General features: G+C 35.6%; 1 protein-coding gene across 17 annotated transcripts in view; it reads left to right on the top strand.

Moving 5' to 3' along the window:
* Positions 1–21,080, top strand: part of DMD (dystrophin) — a 2,312,475-nt gene that overhangs the window by 1,087,045 nt on the left and 1,204,350 nt on the right. For all 17 annotated transcript variants that reach the window (XM_054251383.2, XM_035288503.3, XM_054251382.2 and 14 more), the window contains one exon: positions 11–205. In XM_054251383.2, the coding sequence (XP_054107358.2) occupies positions 11–205 (195 nt within the window). The remainder of the gene's footprint in view (positions 1–10; positions 206–21,080) is intronic.

The following is a 21,080-nucleotide window of genomic DNA, read 5'->3' as shown; positions in this document are numbered from 1 at the left end:
TCTATACCAGCACACTGTCCGTGAAGAAATGATGACGGTGATGACTGAAGATATGCCTTTGGAAATTTCTTATGTGCCTTCTACATATCTGACTGAGATCACTCATGTCTCACAAGCCCTATCAGAAGTGGAACAACTTCTCAATGCTTCTGACCTCTGTGCTAAGGACTTTGAAAATCTCTTTAAACAAGAGGAGTCTTTGAAGGTAAGAGCAAAGCACTTTCATTTAGATTTTTCAAGATGATCATATTGCTCATTCCTAGTACCAGAACAATTGACTTAAATTGTTTACATCATGACAGCATTTTGACTTACACTTGGAATTCTTAAAAATACTTTATAGTGTGGTTTGCTTTAGAAATCTGGGGTAGAAAGAGAGACATAAGTGAGAAGATGTATCTTGCAATATTTAGTATTGAAAGACATCCTAAAATGAAGAAATTCACAAAAATAATCATTTTTACGTGCAGCAGGGACAGGAAGGAACCACTAGAAAATAAACTTTGATGGAGGAACAGTTTATTCCTAGCCAGTAGACTAATGTCCTTTCATTTTCCTAAAAGGGAAATTAGATTTTTCATTTATATCTAATGTACCTTATTTTTGTTTTAAATTTTTCACATGTACATATTCAATTTCAAATTAATGTCAATACCTATGCCACAGTATATGGAATAAAACTGAATAGAAATCAATAAAATATTTTTATAACTGCCAGCTAAAGGCAACCAACAACATCCGGCTGTTTTCAAATCACTAACAGCAAGTTACTGAATTCTGAAGTAAGACAAATCATGATAAGGAAATAGGCTATGAATTTTAGAAGGCAGTGTTTGAAGATAAATGAATGTAGGATCAAGAAAATGTACATAATAATGTGTCTCCAGATCATTTTCGTGATCATACATTTTACACTCAAAATGAAATAGTATACCCAGAGCTTAGTATTTTCCAATGCAAACAGCATACGATTATAGATGAAAGATGAGTTTGCTATCAGCAGTACATATTAGCTAAAGTATTTTATACTCAAATGAATTCTTAGGAGCTCATTCTATATCACACATTTGCCTGTATAAATGTACAAATAGATAAAGCTATTGTTTGTTTTGTAAATCGATGTTGCGGCATCTTCAGTGACTTGACTTTAATATCTTACATTATATGAAATAAGCTATACAATTACACAGTAAAATAAGAGCTTCACAGATCTCTGGAACTATTCCATCCATGTCATATGGTATCTTTTCTTATTCTTTTTGAAGTAAAAGTCAAATCATTTATTGGTACAGTGAAGAAAAGAAATCTAATCACTTGATAAAGGTGACATGCCAGAAATCTTGTCATTATTTCTATCAACTAAGTTCACATGGCAGCATAGTTTGCAAGTTCATCATTGTCATTCAACATGTAAATTATTGCTAATGAGCTAATATTCATTCCTTCCCAGGTTCATGGACATTTGGTTCAGGAGAGCAGTGACCCTGATCTTATTAAATTGCCCATTAAATAACTGTCTGCATACTTGCTAACCTGGCATACTCAGAATGATAGACCCTTGGCTACACTGATAGTCAATCATTTGTTTATCCTAATATATTTGATATTGTAGCTGACAGCAATCATATTAGTACTGATTATTGTGGTTTATAATATGGTATTATTGCAGGTTTAATTTAGCTGGATGGTTGAATCCCCATAAGATGCAGTTGTGGGCATGATTCCTTCTCTCTCCCAACAAATCTCCTCCAGCAGGTGAATGGGCTTCCTACCCTCATTGACTTTTTGAAGGCGGATAGTTTTGAGCACAGTCTTTTCATCAATGATTATGTATTTCCTGTTAAAGACATTCATCATTGTCATTATCCAGTAGTAAAAATAGAAAAGCAGTGCATAAATTGTACAGCTGCTGGTTGGAAATGTTTGAAATTAAATTGTGGTTGATTTTATTCCTGACAAATTTACATGAATCAAATTACAGAACTACAGTAGATATTGCTGTGCTTTAAAATACATATTTTTTGAAAGTGCAGTATAACATAGATAATATAGAATAAGTTAAAATAATTACTTTCTAAACAAAATACAACTAAAATAGCACTTACGGTTTCAGTAGATGTATTGAATTGGAAAGCTACCTAATCATGTTGACAGAAACTATGCAGATAAACACCAACTTATATATGGAAATCTACATTGAATAGCAAAAACACAAGCTTAAGCAGAGCTAGAGAGGAATGAGAAACGTACACATAAGTAATATTTTCTTTCTTATTTCAGAGCCAATATTAGCAGTTAATCAATTGATTGTGATTATTTTTATGTACAAAGTTAATAATACTCATGACAAACAAGATTACATAATTGAAAGAATTAAAATTTTTGAAACTTTAGGACAGTATTAACTTGCATTTATTTTAAGAAAAAATCATTTTCATGATAAAATTTTCCTAAATATAATTACTGTGTTAAACTATGAAATCCTGCTTTAAAGTATCTCATATGAAAGCATGAACCTAGAGTTTCTTAGCATCATAAGTTTCAAGTTACCAAAAGGTTTTCTCCTGAGAGAGTTAAATATTTGAAAGCTTATCCTAAAAGGAGAAATTACCCACTAAAAGACTTAACTGAAAGGATTTACCATAATTTGTCCATGTACCTAATTTTACTGAAAGCATCAATTTTATTGGAGTATAAAATACTCTTGGGACGTCACCCGTATCATTTCCTGACTCAGCATGCCTTGCACTCTGACTAGCAGCTGCCAACTCCAAGTGTCTTTGACTGTTTGCTTAGGACTCTCTCTAGTAATCAAAACACATGAGTGTCAGGTAGTTAAAGCTCTCCATCCCCCATGTACCCCAGAAAACCTCAACCAATGACAAATAGCTTTTAGTAGATAAACACCACTACTCACTCATTCTTCAGTTGGGGTAACTCTGAAGGATGATTTGTGCTGTGACCCAAAATTCTGTTCCAGTATTAAGACCCCATAGCATACAGTAAAAACCTGCCTCATAGGATTTTTTTATTTGCTCCCTGTCCGACCTTGTGTACTGTTTTGTCAGTGCTTCCTTGGATCATTCCCAAATATATCCCTTGTCTTAAAATCTGCTTATAGGGGAACTCTATCTAGGACAATTTTGAAATAAATAATGACATGTTTACTGTGTAGTTATCATTTACCTAGAGGAATTCTTAGAAATAATAATTCATGCCTTTGGTGTGGAATTCTTCAAGTGATTCTGCTGCTCCCTCACTGAAGAGATCCCTAGCTGTTCAATTAGGCCTTTGTATCCATAAGTGTGAATTTTTTAGTACAAAAATAAGAACATAGCTCATAATAGGAATGGCAACTAGGCTTTAACTTTTCTGATTATTGAGAATCAACTTACAGCTAATAACCTTTATTGATGAATAGCTGAATGTTTTCACTCTAAGATCATGAACAAGAAAAGGATATGTGCCCATATCCCTTCAATATTCAACATTGTCCTGGAGTTTCTAACCACTAAAGGGAGGAGGAAGGAAGGGAAGAAGTAGGGAAGGAAGAGAAGTAGGGAAGAAAGAGTGTGAGGAATGAGGGAAGGGAGAAAAGAAAAAAAGAAATAAGAAAATAATGAGAAAAAGAAAGAAGGAAATAAATGGGAGGAAAGAAAAATGTTGGGCACACATCATTTCAATTGTCTCCTCAAAGCCAATTATAGTGCACATGGTTTGTTTGGAGTGAATAAAATTTGCTGTACTTTGAGTATTCAAGAGGATAGTGAAAAATGTGGCCATATGATGAAAGTTTACAGGTAGGAGATGTGATCCTAATATAGTTTTTAAATAGGATCAAGAAATAGAGGCAACCCTTGTTCAACTTAACAGCACAAGGGTAAGCTGGTAGCGAGCTTATAAGCCAAAGATGGTGTGAAGCAAAGTTGTTCAAGTCCTTTTTAACTCGTTCATGTTTTTTGCATTGCTATTGAGAAATAAAATAAATTGTTAGAACAAGTAAATCTAAGGAATGTAGAATCATTCATTTCAGAAATATTTATTAAGCTCTTAATATGTACCACACACTATTCTAAGTGCTTATAAAACAGTGAAAAAGACTAATGAATCTTTGCCCTCATAGAGCTCTTATTATAACATTGGAAGACAGAATAGAAGCAAGCAAACAAATAAAATGATAATAAGTAAATATTGTGTATTGCTCGGTGATACATATTATGGAAAAAAAACACAGAATGTATTAAGGGGATTTAGGACCACTAAAGGGATAGATATAGGTGTAATGGAAAGTAGTGGGACTGCAAATTCAAATAGGGTAGAAATGACATTAGAGCAAAGACTGGATGAAGGTAAGAGAGTCAGCCATTTAGTCTGAGTAGAGGAAATAGAATAAAGGACCAAATGTGGGACTGAACCTATATTAATCTATGTGGCTGAAGCAAAACAAGCCAGCAGAAGGGTAGAAGAGATGAGGTTATGGGAGTTTGAGTGTCCAGATTGTGGAGGGCCTTTGGGGAAATTGTAAAGAAGATTCTAAATGAGATGAGAGCAATTGCAGGTTTTTGAGAAGTTGAGTGGCAGAATCTCAATCATGTTTTAAAAGAATCACACTGGCTTCTAGGTTGAGAGTAGAACTGTAGGGGAACAACAGCAGAAGCAATGAGAGTTGAAGAAGATAGGTGCTGGTGGCTTGGACTCGGGTGGTAATGAGAGAATGTCAGTCTGGAAATACATTCAAATTAGAGATAGATTTGTATATGTACTCACACAGAAACTTAAGCATGTGTATATATAAACCCATTCTCAGCAGATGTGGGGTTTAGTTAGAATTTCAGTGTCCTAAACGTTAGCAGAAGATCCCTTGAGAGATGTACGATTTCTTCTCATATTTTTGTCTTCCATACTTCAGTCTTGCCTTGAAGCAGGGATGAAAGTACTGGTAGTAGACATTTTTAATGTACTGGTTAAGATCTTTTCCCTCTAAAATCTGTTCCATAGCACTTAATCACAAATTTAATAATACCAATTACTTAGATGAAGGCAAAATTATGCCATGAGCAAAGTGACTGCTTTTCTATTTTGTTATTTGGAGAATTAGATAATAGCAAGAGGCACAATATGTACAAATCCAAACAAAATATCTGAAAAAAAGGAATGATCGTTTATTGTAATTCAGGGGCATACTAGACAAAGGGTTGAATTTTCACCAAATTAATAATACTGTAATAAAAGAATATTACAATTACTCTAATCAAGGATCATATAAAGTTTCAAAGCAAAATTTGCTTGCAAATATTTTGGAATTCTTAAATTTTCTAATAGAACAGTTTAATGCATGAAAAATATGATTTTTATTAATATATTGTGATTTGTAGAAATATCTTTTGGACTGTATGTAAACATTTGCAATAGTGTCATCAGTTAGTGGTTTCTCTTAGAAAAATTGAGTTTTTCAACACATTCAGTTATAAATATAATTCGTTTCTGCAACAGCATATAAGACTTGGGATTTATTTGATTGATTTGCCATATATACATTTGTGTATTACTTTTCAAATATTTATCTATTTACTGAAATTTAAATCATGGTTAAATTATTTCTATAGCACATTATTTTTCATTTGTATTATATGAAAACCTTTGTATTATAGAGAAGATATTATAGATATTTACTGCATTTTAGTCATGTGCAACTCATATTTGTATGTGCTTTGATACAGTTTTATTTTATATTTTATACCAATCTCTGTTTTGTGGAAAATTATTCATTCTTTTTTCCCTACCATTATTTTATCAAGCCTAACAGTTGTCTTATCTTCACTATTATGCTGCAGTTAACATCCAGCTCTGCTAAAATGTGCTTTAAGAATTCACTCCTACTCCTTCCATTCTCCCAGCAAGCCTATTTTCATAATCCCTGTTGTGTAAATTCTAGAAAGCAGAATCTTACACATTAAAATTTACAAATCATGAGGCTGGTAGGAATTTTGAAGTTGCTGTTAAGTTGTGGGGAGGTTTTCCTTCTATTCACAAATGATTGAAACTGTGCTTTGACCAATTATAATGTCATTTTTTATCTGTGATGCATAATTACTGATTCATTTTTATGCAAAGGCAATGCATCATCCTATGAAAAACAATTTGACCCAATTACATAGTTGTGTTTAGAGTTTTCTCACAAGGTACAATAAACCAGGAAGAAAAAATTAAAAAGTCAACTTACTACAGAGTCACTAGAAATAACTTTTTAAATTTTTTAGAAGCTCAGTAAAACCTAGTTAATAAGTACTTTAATGCCTTTTGATTGAACACAGTTCCCAATTCGATATGTCATTAATGTAGTGTCTGGTAGCTGGATGGGATGTAAAGAGTGTAAGAATTAGATTTCTATAGGGTGTTGCCTTTATCTGTCAGATAAAGACAAATTCCAGAGAGTGAAAATGAACTGGAGCTTGAGTCTTTGGTTCTCTTATTTCTGTTTTTAGGTTTTAAGATAGATCTACTCCCCAATGGCTGCTGTCACAACAGCTACTAATGGGTTTTTCTAATCCTTTTTCTTATAAATGAAAGTTATGTGCTCCTCTGTTAACCAAGTTACAAAGTGTCTCAAGGCATTTCTGGTACCTAGAACTGCTTAAAGTTTTATTTTCACCTTTCCAAAATAGGACAGCAATACTGCCTAGGGTTTTATAAGTCTATGGACATGTATACATGCATTTAAGTATATGTATAACCCATTTAACTGCAGTGCTACATTTTTCAAGAAGGTGATACATACACACAACCCCGAGGAAGAAAAAATAGGATCTTGTTGGCTGTTTTTTTTTCTCCACCACTGTATCTACAACTCCTAGAACATCACGTAGCACTTAATAGGTACTCAACGTACATCTGTTGAATTAGTGAGTGATGGTCTGATACATGTAGGTGTGGACTCTGTGACAGAAAGCAAAGCAATGTTAATCAGTGCTAATACTAAAAGAGAAAACCAAATTTGCTTATTTTAATATATCCTAACTCATTGAGTTAAAACATCAAGACATGTGAATTATACATATCTATACATATATAGGCAAGAAAAATTATTCTAGGTTTGCACATACTGAATCTAAAGCAGTCATTTATGAAAATCTTGGTCAGGGAACCCACATATAACTAAAATATTATTAACATTTTTCCTAATAATTGAGCTTTCATTATATGGTTATGACATGCAGTAGGCTAGAGAGTGTAGCAAAGCACTGTATTGGAACCTAAAAACTTAGATGGACAGACTGAACCTGACTGTTGATAGTTGTGCCCTTGGGCAGGTAACATAAAATTTTTAGGCCTGTTTTTTAACATTGAAATTAGATCAATGATAATAATTGCCCCTGCCTACTCAACTGTATTATTGTAAAGATAGAGTGAAATAATGTAGAACTATATGAAAATTTCTGTCAAAATGAATAATTATATAAATTTCAAGATTTGTAAAATGCATATTGCTTCATCAAACATGCCAAATTATAAAAATGTTATACATTTTCATGTAAAATGTCCTAAAAACAAATTACCTTAAAGAATATGTTAAACTGATACAAGAACAGAAAATGAAACACCGCATGTCCTCACTCATAGGTGGGTGTTGAAAAATGAGAACACATGGACACAGGGAGGGGAGCATCACACACTGGGGTCTATGCAGGGGAACTAGGAGAGGGACAGTGGGGGATAGGTATTGGGGAGGGATAACATGGGGAGAAATGCCAGACATAGATGATGGGGAGGAAGGCAGCAGACCACATTGCCATGTATGTACCTATGCAACAATCTTGCATGTTCCTCACATGTATCCCAAATCCTAAAATCCAATAAAATATATATATTAAAAAAGAATATGTTAAATATTATAAAATCACATTTTTTTTTTTTTTTGAGATGGAGTTTGGCTCTTGTTACCCAGGCTGGAGTGCAACGGCACGACCTCGGCTCACCGCAACCTCTGCCTCCTGGGTTCAGGCAATTCTCCTGCCTCAGCCTCCTGAGTAGCTGGGATTACAGGCATGTGCCACCATGCCCAGCTAATTTTTTGTATTTTTTGTAGAGACGGGGTTTCATCATGTTGACCAGGATGGTCTCGATCTCTTGACCTCGTGATCCACCCGCCTCGGCCTCCCAAAGTGCTGGGATTACAGGTGTGAGCCACTGCGCCCGGCCTAAAATCACATATTTGTATGTTAAGAATTTAAATAAAATGTTAATAACCACATAAAATATACATAAGTTTATTTCCAGATTTGGCAAATATTTGAAGGTTTAAAAAAAAAAAAACTTTAAAAGAAGTGAATACATGCAAGTTAAAAAAATGTTTGCTTTTGACCAAATCTTCTGTTAGAGGATCTTATAAACTTTTTTTTTTGAGATGGAATCTGGTCCAGTAGCTCAGGCTAGAGTGCAGTGCCGCGATCTGGGCTTACTGCAACCTCCACCTCCAGGGTTCAAGTGATTCTCCTGCCTCAGCCTCTCAAGTAGCTGGGATTACAGGCACCCTTCACCACGCCCGGCTGATTTTTGTATTTTTAGTAGAGATGGGGTTTCACCATGTTGGCCTGGCTGATCTTGAGGTCTTGAACTCCTGACCTCATGATTGATCCACTTTGACCTCCCAAAGCGCTGGGACTACAAGCATGAGCCACCATGCCTGCCCTGAAGTTTCGATCGTATTCTTTTATTGTACAGGTGCTCCGTGACTTATGATGGGGTTATATCTAGATAAACACATTGTAAATTGAGAATTTTGTATGCGGAAATGCACTCAATATATTTAATCTACCAAATACCATGGTTTAGCCTAGCCTACTTTAAACCTGCTCTGAATTGTAGGTTAATCTACATTAACAAAGTAATAGAATACAAAGCCTATTTTATAATAAACTGTTGAATATCTCATTCAATTTATTGAATACTATACTGAAGTATGGCTTCTGCTGAATGTATATCACTTTTGCACCATCCTGAAGTTAAAAAATCATTAAGTAGAGACATTATAATACAGGGACCATCCGTATTTCCAAGGCTAGTTGTTACTTATTCAGGGGTAATTTTTTTATTCTTCTATTTATTTAAGGTATAAAACAAATAACACACTTTATTTTATATTTATCTTGAAGTACAGTAATGCAATTCTAAATTATTTCAAGATTCTGTGTAGCATAACTTTTACCAAGAAGAGGATGCTGTTTTCTGGTTTGTTTTTTAATTATTTTATTTTGGGTTCTTGTTTTTTAATAAAATGTGTTGATTTGTTTTTTTCTATTTCTATTTCAGTAAGTTAAAACCCCTTCCTCTAATTGTGAGTTTAGCACCATGGCAAAACCTACTGAAAAATATTGAAACTCTAAGCAAAGATTAATTTAATCAGTAGTTTTTTTTTCCCTCTTCTTTTCTTCAGAGTCTTGACATTTGCTTTTGTTGATATTTTTTGTTGTCTTTGCCATTTAAAAAAACTAGTTTGTATTTATTTTTGCCTGCTTAAATTTGTAACCATGAGCATATTAAAATTGTAATACTATTCCATTGAACATTATGAATTGTCATCATGTCTTTCAAAATGTTTCAACATTGGCAGTATCATATAAATTTAATGTAATACAATGACTTGTACCCAAGTCTGCTTATTTCTGAATATTAATATATATTATTACATATTCTGAGGGAAAAAATAAGAACTTTGTGCTGTAAATCATGTATGATTAATAGACACCAATTCCCAAATATCATTTGCCAAACCATAGGCAAAAGGTTAAACAGTGTTGTCATCAATAAAGACATCTATGGAGCTTCCAAAAAGGTTAAAAAAAAATGAGTAGGGTTTTACCTTCCTGCTCCCATATGATGTTTTTTGTTTGTTTCTTTACTATGTTTTTTAGATTTATGCATTTGGGTATAGAACAATTGTATGAAAGAGTGATTTTGCTTTTCTATCCCCTGTGTAAAGCACTATGATGGGAAGCACATTTCCCCATCATTAATAGCATTTGTTATATATAAAATAGGCATAATATTGCCAAATATGTTTCCCATTTTACCAAAATAGTTTACTGTCATCAGTATTAATTTTTGCAGGTTTGATTATATTTTATCATGTATGGTAGCAACCTATAAATTTGCTTAATCATGCATACTAAATTTTCATTTATTTGTCAAAATAATAAGATGCTTTTGATTGCATATTTAAATAGAATTAAGAAGTATCACATGAAAATAATTTTTAAAAGCATTATCCATTCATGGGTGATAATCAGTTTTTGAGGTTTTCTTGGATTGTTACATTGCCTTGGAATTTTTCTCCATAAAACCTACCTGCCTCTCCTCTGCTGAGTCACACAACACTAAAAGCATATCCTGACTCTAAGAAATTTTGAATCATAGAGTGCTATATATTTTTAACTAAAAGAAAAGTACTTGCATCCATACACATCTCCTTTGCCATGTGTGTGAACCAATTTTTCTATCTGGATTTTCTGTAAAATGATGTAGGCGATGTGTACAACTTAACACAAAATGTACGTATCATAAAAGGACTGGTAAAATTGTTTTCAATTTACTCAGTGCTACTGGACTAGAATCATTTTATATGAGGAAGACTTAGATCAGTAAAGTGCAAGTGTTTTTGTTTCTCTTTTTGTTCTTGATGCTCTGTGGCATCTGGAGACATAGTCAGACATAATTCTGAATAAAGGACTTTTTTTGTAAGATCTAATGTGCTGTGAGGAAACCATGAGGAAACTCAGCCATGAAAGCATATTAAAATAAACAAGGAGATACCTGAGTAGCTCAGATCTGACCAGGCCTGAATAGCTATCTACACTGGTCGAACAGAGTAACAAATCTTAGAGGGTCAATGATTCAATTCAAACTGGATTTTCATAAGCAAGTTCACCTCAACTTTTTACTTCAAGTCAACAGATATTTATTAAGGCCCCAGGTGCTATGCTTAACACTCTAAAAGACAATAAAGAAATATTAAGAAATAATCCTTGTACTCCAATTTATAACATTATTGAATATACATATTAGAGTTACACAAACAAGTTAGAAAGTAATAAAGACATTAAGGACATAATCCAAGCAAAAGTATATAGTGTAAGACATGAGTGTAACTAAAATCATGAAAAGAAAACAGCAGTGCAAAAAGCAGAAACTGGGGAGAATTTTTTAGAGGAGGAATCCTTAGGTTGAGGAGTAAGTATAATTGGAATCCAGACTAATCTTGAATCTAATAGCTAACAGTTATTATTTATGTGCCAGAACACATTATAATCACTTTACATATAGTAACTTTTATGGTCATCATAACAACCCTATGAGAAAGGCTCTATTATTATACCCATACTCAGAGAAACGGAAGTCCTGAGAAGTTAAGTGACTTGCTCAGGTGTGATAGTTTTAAAATATCATAGTTGAAGTCCCACTCTGTATGTTCAAGCTCCAGAGTGTCTGCTCTTAAACACTTTCCTATACAGTTTCTTGATGTAGAATTCAAAGTTAAAGATACAATGATAGTAGGGGTAAAATATTGTATCAGGAGGATGTGTATGAGGAATAACAAAGAGATTATCCTTCACTTTGTTATTCACTTTGTCCTTCAAAGTGTCTTTGCTGGCAAAGTGCTAGGAAATCAAGTTGGATAAAAACTGAACCCAGTTTTTCCTTTTTTTTCCCCTGGAGACTTGAATGCCTAGTAGATGGGCTTGAAACTGTCCAAAAAGCTATATGTTATCACAGATGGATTGTGGTCAGGGATAATCCTTAAAACAGCAGGATAAATTGGATACAAGAGAAAAATTAAAGAGATAAAAAATAATTAAGGGCATATTTGTGTTCAGCATAATTGGACCAATTTAGAAACCATACCCTTAATTCAGGCAACTGTGCCAGGACTCTTACTATTAAAGTTCACTCAGGAGATGTCCAACATCCTAGATCACCCATTTTTTCTCTGTTAGTTCAAAATGTTGTGGACTGGATTTCCAGATACATATTTCTATCTGGCTAGTTAAATAAATACTCTGATTGGTTGAGAAAATGTTTTTCTGGAAGGTGTATATAATCCCACCATGGCAACAGAACCAAGAGTCTCTGCTGAGTGTCTACCAATCTATAGACTTAAATTCTTTCCCTGTACTTTCTTCTAGCTCCTTCTATTTCTGTTATCCCCAAAACACCTTGATATAGCCTTAAGGAGAATTAACTATCAAATGGCTAACTCCCTCCTCTTGCTGGATGCCTTCTCTTTTGGGCCCCAACTGAAGTGAATCTATGCTCCCATCTTGACATTTTACTTATACCCTTTTCCACCTCCCCCAGATAAAATTCCTTTGTGTTAAAGTTGTATTTAAGTGATGGAAATGACTAAGATTGTCTAAAGGGTTGAGTTAGGAAGGAAAGAGTTCTCAAAAGGGAATATAGGAAAATGCCAGTATTTTCTGAGCAAGTGTGGAAGAGGTTAAAAATTACCCCAATGACTTATATCTTTAGTCAAGATTTCTCTCCTGAACCACGACATATATATTCATTGTATATATTCACTTAGAAGTATGATACACATCTTAAATTTAGCATGACAAAATCTTACACCCTAACCTTATTCTCCTGCAATTTTCCATGTTATAGTTAATGGCAGCTTAATTATTCTACTTGTCTGTGCCAAAATTCTTCATGTTACCCCTGAATCCTCTCCCTACCAACACATGTGTAATTGGCCACCAAATCCTAAGTACTCTGCCTTTACAGTGTATCCAGAATTCAACCCTGCCTCCACTCTGATCTGAACCACCATCATCTCCAGCATGGATGATTGCAGTGGTCTCTTAACAAGTTTCCCCCTCCTTCCCTTGTCCCATGTATCTATTCTCAACATACTAGCCAGAGCTACTTATTTAAACGAAAAGTCAGATTATATCTCCCGCTTCTGTTCAAAACCCCCAAGGCTCCCCATCTCCCTCAATGTAAACAGGGAAGTCCTTATTATCTTCATAAGGCCCTTCATGGTTTACCCACTTCATTCTCTCTGATACTTCCCTGGTATTCACTGGCTAATAGGCTCCAGCCTTAATCACTTCCTCCATGTTCCTTGACCACTCCTCCAGACACATTCTGGTGTCAGGGCCCTTGTACTTGCTTTACCTACCTGGAATGTTATTCTCATGATTTTTCTTTAAATGCCTAATTCCTACATTTCCTTCAGATCTTCACTTAAAAACCACCTTCTTAGTAAGGTCTTCCCTGACCCCTCCTACCTAAAATCCTGACCCCCAACTTTATCCTTCATTTCCTCCTTCCCTGCTTTAATTTTGCTCCTCAGCACTTAACCACTATCTAATTGAGCATATGGTTTAGTCATTTTCCTATTTTTTTACTTTCTTCTCCTATAGAAGGTGGGATTCCAGAGAGCAAAACTTTTTCTTTCTAGATCATGACTATATCCCCAAGATATAACATATGACTGTCTCGTGGTAGGTTTTTAACAAATATTTCTTGAGTTAATGAATGAATACAGAAATGTAGCTGTCAGACAAAGAGAGAGAAACCTAGAAAATAGCATTACTAGTTAAAACTAAAGAGGCTAGGGCTGTGTGATGAAAGCTGTGCCTAACAGTACTGAATCCTTCCAAGAAGGGAAAAGATGCAATGAGGAATCTATTACTAAATGAAAAAATAGGAATTTCCTTCAGGAAAGAAATATGGTTAAAAATGTGAATTATAGATCAGGCGAGGTGACTCACACCTGGAATCCCAGCACGTTGGAAGGCCGAGGTGAGCGGATCACCTGAGGTCAGGAGTTCAACGTGGTGAAACCCTTTCTCTACTAAAAATACAAAAATTAGCCAGGCATGGTGGGGGGAGCCTGTAAGCCCAGCTGCTTTGGGAGGGTGAGACAGGAGAATTGCTTGTACCCTGAAGGCAGGGGTTGCAGTGAACCGAGATCACACCATTACACTCTAGCCTGGGCAAGGAGCAAAACTCAATCTCACACACACACACACACACACACACACACACACACACACACACACACAATGCATATTACAGGTGTTTCCAGCTATCTGCTAATGTTAGTGCTTCAAAGAAATGAAAACTGAGAAATCATTAGAAAGCAATTTTATCATTTCTTCTAAAACATAAAGTTCAATATATTTTAAACCAAAATATCATTGAAATACTGAAGTCATTTTTAGGGGAAAATGCACTAAAACAACAATCGATTTTATATTATATTTTAACTTATGCTTTTATGTATTTGAAATTTGATCATTTCATTTGAAGACTTTTTTCTAATTGAAACTTTTTGACTAAGAGAACACTGGCAACTTCTCTTGTAACATTTTATTACTGAGGACAAACTTTTTAACAGAAGAAAAATTAGCCAATTAATGTTTGCATGTACATCCCATAGTAGACATATTATTTAAAATCTTAACTAGGAAAGAGTTGTATACTTGTGAAAGTGTATATGAACTTATTTCTAGGTATGAAATATAGGAGCAAAGACACTTATAAATTATAGACATTTTTGTTTAGTAATTGGATGTTGAAGATTAAGAAATGGCTGAATTGAATGACCACAGAGACAGGACAGCAGAAATTATGCTATTTTGATTGATTGATTGTTTGATTGAGATGGCATTTTACTCTTGTTACCCAGGCTGGAATGCAGTGGCACAATCTTGGCTCACTGCAACTTCTGCTTCCCAGGTTCCAGCAATTCCCCTGCCTCAGCCTCCTGAGTAGCTGGGATTACAGGTGCATGCCACCTTGCCTGGCTAATTTTTGTATTTTTAGTAGAGATGGTGTTTTACATGTTGGTCAGGCTGGTGTGGACTCCTGACCTCAAGTGACCAACCTACCTCAGCCTCCCAAAGTGCTGGGAATACAGGCATGAGCCACCATGCCCAGCCACTATTTTATTTTATTTTTTTATTTTTTATTTTTTTATTTTTTATTGCATTTTAGGTTTTGGGGTACATGAGCAGAGCATGCCAGACAGTTGCATAGGTACACACATGGCAGTGTGTTTTGCTTCCTTTCTCCCCTTCACCCACATTTGGCGTTTCTCCCCAGGTTATCCCTCCCCACCACCCCTCCGACTGGCCCTCCCCTTTTCCCCCCAATAGACCCCAGTGTTTAGTACTCCCCTCCCTGTGTCCATGTGTTCTCATTTTTCATCACCCGCCTATGAGTGAGAATATGCGGTGTTTCATTTTCTTTTCTTGTGTCAGTTTGCTGAGGATGATGTTCTCCAGATACATCCATGTCCCTACAAATGACACAAACTCATCATTTCTGATTGCTGCATAATATTCCATGGTGTATATGTGCCACATTTTTCCAATCCAGTCTATTATCAATGGGCATTTGGGTTGATTCCAGGTCTTTGCTATTGTAAACAGTGCTGCAATGAACATTCGTGTACATGTGTCCTTATAGTAGAACGATTTATAGTCCTTTGGATATATAACCAGTAATGGGATTGCTGGGTCAAATGGAATTTCTATTTCTAAGGCCTTGAGGAATCGCCACACTGTCTTCCACAATGGTTGAACTAATTTACACTCCCACCAACAGTGTAAAAGTGTTCCTTTTTCTCCACATCCTCTCCAGCATCTGTTGTCTCCAGATTTTTTAATGATCGCCATTCTAACTGGCGTGAGATGGTATCTCAATGTGGTTTTGATTTGCATCTCTCTGATGACCAGTGACGATGAGCATTTTTTCATATGATTGTTGGCCTCATATACGTCTTCTTTAGTAAAGTATCTGTTCATATCCTTTGCGCACTTTTGAATGGGCTTGTTTGTTTTTTTCCTGTTAATCTGTTTGAGTTCTTTGTAAATTCTGGATATCAGCCCTTTGTCAGATGGGTAAACTGCAAAAATTATTTCCCATTCTGTTGGTTGCCGATCCACTCTAGTGACTGTTTCTTTTGCCGTGCAGAAGCTGTGGAGTTTGATTAGGTTCCATTTGTCTATTTTGGCTTTTGTTGCCAATGCTTTCGGTGTTTTGTTCATGAAGTCCTTGCCTATTCCTATGTCCTGGATAGTTTTGCCTAGATTTCCTTCTAGGGTTTTTATGGTGCCAGGTCTTATGTTTAAGTCTTTAATCCATCTGGAGTTAATTTTAGTGTAAGGTGTCAGGAAGGGGTCCAGTTTCTGCTTTCTGCACATGGCTAGCCAGTTTTCCCAACACCATTTGTTAAATAGGGAATCCTTTCCCCCTTGCTTGTTTTTGTCAGGTTTATCAAAGATTGTGTGGTTGTAGATATGTTGTGTTGCCTCCGGTGCCTCTGTTTTGTTCCATTGGTCTATATCTCTGTTTTGGTACCAGTACCATGTTGTTTTGATTACTGTAGCCTTGTAGTATAGTTTGAAATCCAGTAGTGTGATGCCCCCCACTGTGTTATTTTTACTTAGAATTGACTTGGCTATGCGGGCTCTCTTTTGGTTCCATATGAAGTTCATGGTGGTTTTTTCCAGTTCTGTGAAGAAAGTCAATGGTAGCTTGATGGGGATAGCGTTGATTCTGTAAATTACTTTGGGCAGTATAGCCATTTTCACGATATTAATTCTTCCTAACCATGAACATGGAATGTTTCTCCATCTGTTTGTGTCCTCTCTGATTTCGTTGAGCAGCGGTTTGTAGTTCTCCTTGAAGAGGTCCCTTACGTTCCTTGTGAGTTGTATTCCAAGGTATTTTATTCTTTTTGTAGCAATTGTGAATGGCAGTTCGTTCTTGATTTGGCTTTCTTTAAGTCTGTTATTGGTGTAGACAAATGCTTGTGATTTTTGCACATTGATTTTATATCCTGAGACTTTGCTGAAGTTGCTTATCAGTTTCAGGAGTTTTTGGGCTGAGGCGATGGGGTCTTCTAGGTATACTATCATGTCGTCTGCAAATGGAGACAATTTGGATTCCACCTTTCCTATTTTAATACCCTTTATTTCTTTTTCTTACCTGATCACTCTGGCTAGAACTTCCAGTACTATATTGAATAGAAGTGGTGAAAGAGGGCATCCTTGTCTAGTGCCAGATTTCAAAGGGAATGCTTCCAGTTTTTGCCCATTCAGTATGATATTGGCTGTTGGTTTGTCATAAATAGCTTTTATTACTTTGAGACATGTTCCTTCGATACCGAGTTTATTGAGGGTTTTTAGCATAAAGGGCTGTTGAATTTTGTCACATGCCTTCTCTGCGTCAATTGAGATAATCATGTGGTTTTTGTTTTTGGTTCTGTTTATGTGGTGAATTACGTTGATAGACTTTTGTATGTTGAACCAGCCTTGCATCCCCGGGATGAATTCTACTTGATCATGATGAATAAGTTTTTTGATTTGCTGTTGCAATCGGCTTGCCAATATTTTATTGAAGATTTTTGCATCTATGTTCATCATGGATATTGGCCTGAAGTTTTCTTTTCTTGTTGGGTCTCTGCCGGGTTTTGGTATCAGGATGATGTTGGTCTCGTAAAGTGATTTGGGAAGGATTCCCTCTTTTTGGATTATTTGGAATAGTTTTAGAAGGAATAGTACCAGGTCCTCTTTGTGTGTCTGGTAGAATTCGGCTGTGAACCCATCTGGACCTGGGCTTTTTTTGTGTGGTAGGCTCTTAATTGCTGCCTTGACTTCTGACCTTGTTATTAGTCTATTCATAGTTTCAGCTTCCTCCTGGTTTAGGCTTGGGAGGACACAGGAGTCCAGGAATTTATCCATTTCTTCCAGGTTTACTAGTTTATGTGCATAGAGTTGTTTGTAATATTCGCTGATGATGGTTTGAATTTCTGTGGAATCTGTGGTGATTTCCCCTTTATCATTTTTTATTGCATCTATTTGGTTGTTCGGCAAATTGGATAAAAATTCAAAACCCATCTGTGTGCTGTATCCAGGAGACCCATCTCACATGCAAGGATACACAAAGGCTCAAAATAAAGGGATGGAGGAAGATTTACCAAGCAAATGGAGAGCAAAAACAGGCAGGTGTTGCAATTCTCATCTCTGATAAAATTGACTTTAAAGCAACAAAGATTAAAAGAGACAAAGAAGGCCATTACATAATGGTAAAATGGTCGATACAACAAGAAGAGCTAACGATCCTAAACGTATATGGACCCAATGCAGGAGCACCAAGATACATAAGGCAAGTTCTTAATGACTTACAAAGAGACTTAGACTCCCACCCAATAATAGTGGGAGACTTTAACACTCCACTGTCAATATTAGACAGATCAACCAGACAGAAAATCAACAAGGATATCCAGGGCTTGAACTCAGACCTGGAGCAAGCAAACCTGATAGACATTTACAGAACTCTCCACCCGAAATCCACAGAATATACATTCTTCTCAGCACCACATCACACCTACTCTAAAATTGACCACATAATTGGAAGTAAAGCACTCCTCAGCAAATGCAAAACAACTGAAATCATAACAAACAGCCTCTCAGACCATAGTGCAATCAAGTTAGAACTCAGAATTCAGAAACCAACCTAGAACCACACAGCTTCATGGAAACTGAACAACTGGCTCTTGAATGTTGACTGGGTAAACAATGAAATGAAGACAGAAATAAAGAAGTTCTTCGAAACCAATGAGAATGAAGACACAACATGCCAGAATCTCTGGGACACATTTAAAGCAGTCTCTAGAGGAAAGTATATAGCAATAAGTGCCCATATGAGGAGAATGGAGAGATCCAAAATTGACACCCTATCATCAAAATTGAAAGAGCTAGAGGAGCAAGATCAAAAAAACTCAAAACCCAGCAGAAGACAAGAAATAACTAAGATCAGAGCTGAACTGAAGGAGATTGAGACACGAAAAACCCTTCAAAAAATCAATAAATCCAAGAGCTGGTTTTTTAAAAAGATCCACAAAATAGACAGACCACTGGCCAGATTGATTAAAAAGAAAAGAGAGAACAGCCTGGCCACTATTTTAAATAGTAGAACTTAAACTGACACTTTTCATAGTATTTGGGAAGGAAAGAGCTTTGCTATAGATAAAAAAAATATTTAAAACTTCAGTAAATTCTTTTAAGTTTATTTTCATCCAAAGTGATTAACAGTAAGTTCTATTTGTCAGATATTATTCTCCCCTACTTTAGATCTATTCAGGTTCGGCAATATCTACTTTGACATTTATACCCATAAGTTTACCATTTAGGTGGTAAAGCAAGCTCTGTAATGAAAATCTCTGACAGCAAGGAGTAGTTGTCACTTTACATTAAATGGAAGAAAAACTAAACAGTACAAGTCTATCCCTTATGATAAAGAACAGAGCATAGTTAAGGGTTGCTTGAGACCTTTATCTTAAACTGATTAGTTGGCAAATAGGTCCCTTGTTTGTTTCCTAGATAGATTATCTGTATTCTCTGGCTTCGCCTTTTATCCTGTTAAAGAAACATACTCCACAACACTTGAATAAACAAAGCACTGTATGTTGAAATTATTTCTGTATGTGTCTCCTTTAAAAACTGATTATCTTCTGAAGGGAGACTCACATTTTAAAATCTTTATTTTCATATCTCAAATTGAGGTCGATATTATTATATCTGTGTTATCAATAAACACTTATTTAAACAATAAGCTTTTCAAATAGATAAATGAACTGAAGCCACATGGCTTATAGATTTCTGCTTTTCCTTACTTTAGGTATCTGGATTTCATCTGCCAGTTGTAAAACTTACTGTGCTATCTAATTTTTCCTCTATTCACAGTATATAATCAGGGTCTTATTTAACTTATTGAGGACTGTGAACCAGAGTTGCAAATATCCTATTTTAAAATATTAAGGACTCAGGTTATATAAATTCATACACAAATGCCTTTTAGAAATTAAATTTTCATTTTTATGTATATTTATAATTTCCTTTTGCAGAAAGAAAGGCTAAAAATAAACATCTTGCAGAATTTCAGTGGGGTAGTGAAGAGGTCAATTCATAGGGGCATGTCAAAATTAAGAAGGGAGTTAACTAAAAAGTTGGTACTTTGTCATTTTGACATCCTATTTTCAGATAAGATAAGGAACTATTCAGGGAGTGAAATAGAAATGCTATATTCTATAGTGATCCTAGGGATTTTTATATCACCATAGCAACTACAGGGACTATGGCTTCATTTTTAGAGGGTCAGAAACTATAAACATCACTTATTTCTAGACAAACTAAAATAGTAAAATGCTATCAGAGATCTCATCTCTGACATTACAGAAAGTGCCACAAAATTTTCTTTGGTGCACGTACCATTTTTCTGTCTGCAGTGCCTTGGGAACATGAATATGTACAGGGACTTTAAAAAGGATTTATTTCCTGGACTCCAGCCAATTTTGACAGCATTCTCTGAGAATGCACCATGGAGCTATTATCTAGATATCCAGGGAGTGTGATATCCCCTGCCCCAGTTTTTGCTTTTTGCTTTTCTCATTTAAGATAGAAAATTTTTCTGTGTTTGCACCACGCTGCTCAGCATTGCTAAAACCGTTCATAACTTGATGCTGAGCAATTCTACAGCATTCTAGAGAACTGATAGCTCCCCAGAGACTCAGGTTAAAATCAGGAAGCTTGGCAAGCTCAAATCCTCAGAGAGTATACATACACACACAAACACACACACATACACACATACCATATCAATGCTGTAACTGGATAACCTTTATTTGCTGATGGGGAATATCCTTTATCCCTTCCCTTGAATTTTTTCTCCATGGGTGTTTACAGCTAAGCATTTAAATGGTTTGGACCCTCTATGTACTAACAAATGTGACTGGTTGCCCAGTGTGAATATAAGTAATCAGCCTTTCATTCAGCTGGCTGCTTGGTATCAAGTGAAGAACTTGTCAGAGTTATGGATCTTTGCCATTGGACTGGCAGCCAAGTGAGAATGATGGAGTCAATGACTTACAGAATTCAGAGTTGAATCAAATCAAGTACTTGTGAAATCAGGCTGCCCAGGTCAGGTGAATTAACAGAAGCAGCCAAGAAGATATGTTGGTGCATGGTTCTGGCAGTTGACCAAATAGAGCTAGTGGAAAAACCCTAAACATT

Source organism: Callithrix jacchus, chromosome X (genome assembly GCF_049354715.1).
Source record: "Callithrix jacchus isolate 240 chromosome X, calJac240_pri, whole genome shotgun sequence".
In the NCBI taxonomy this organism is placed as follows: Eukaryota; Metazoa; Chordata; class Mammalia; order Primates; family Cebidae; genus Callithrix; species Callithrix jacchus.
Note: the sequence above shows the minus strand (reverse complement) of the source record. Positions and strands in the feature narration are given on the sequence as shown.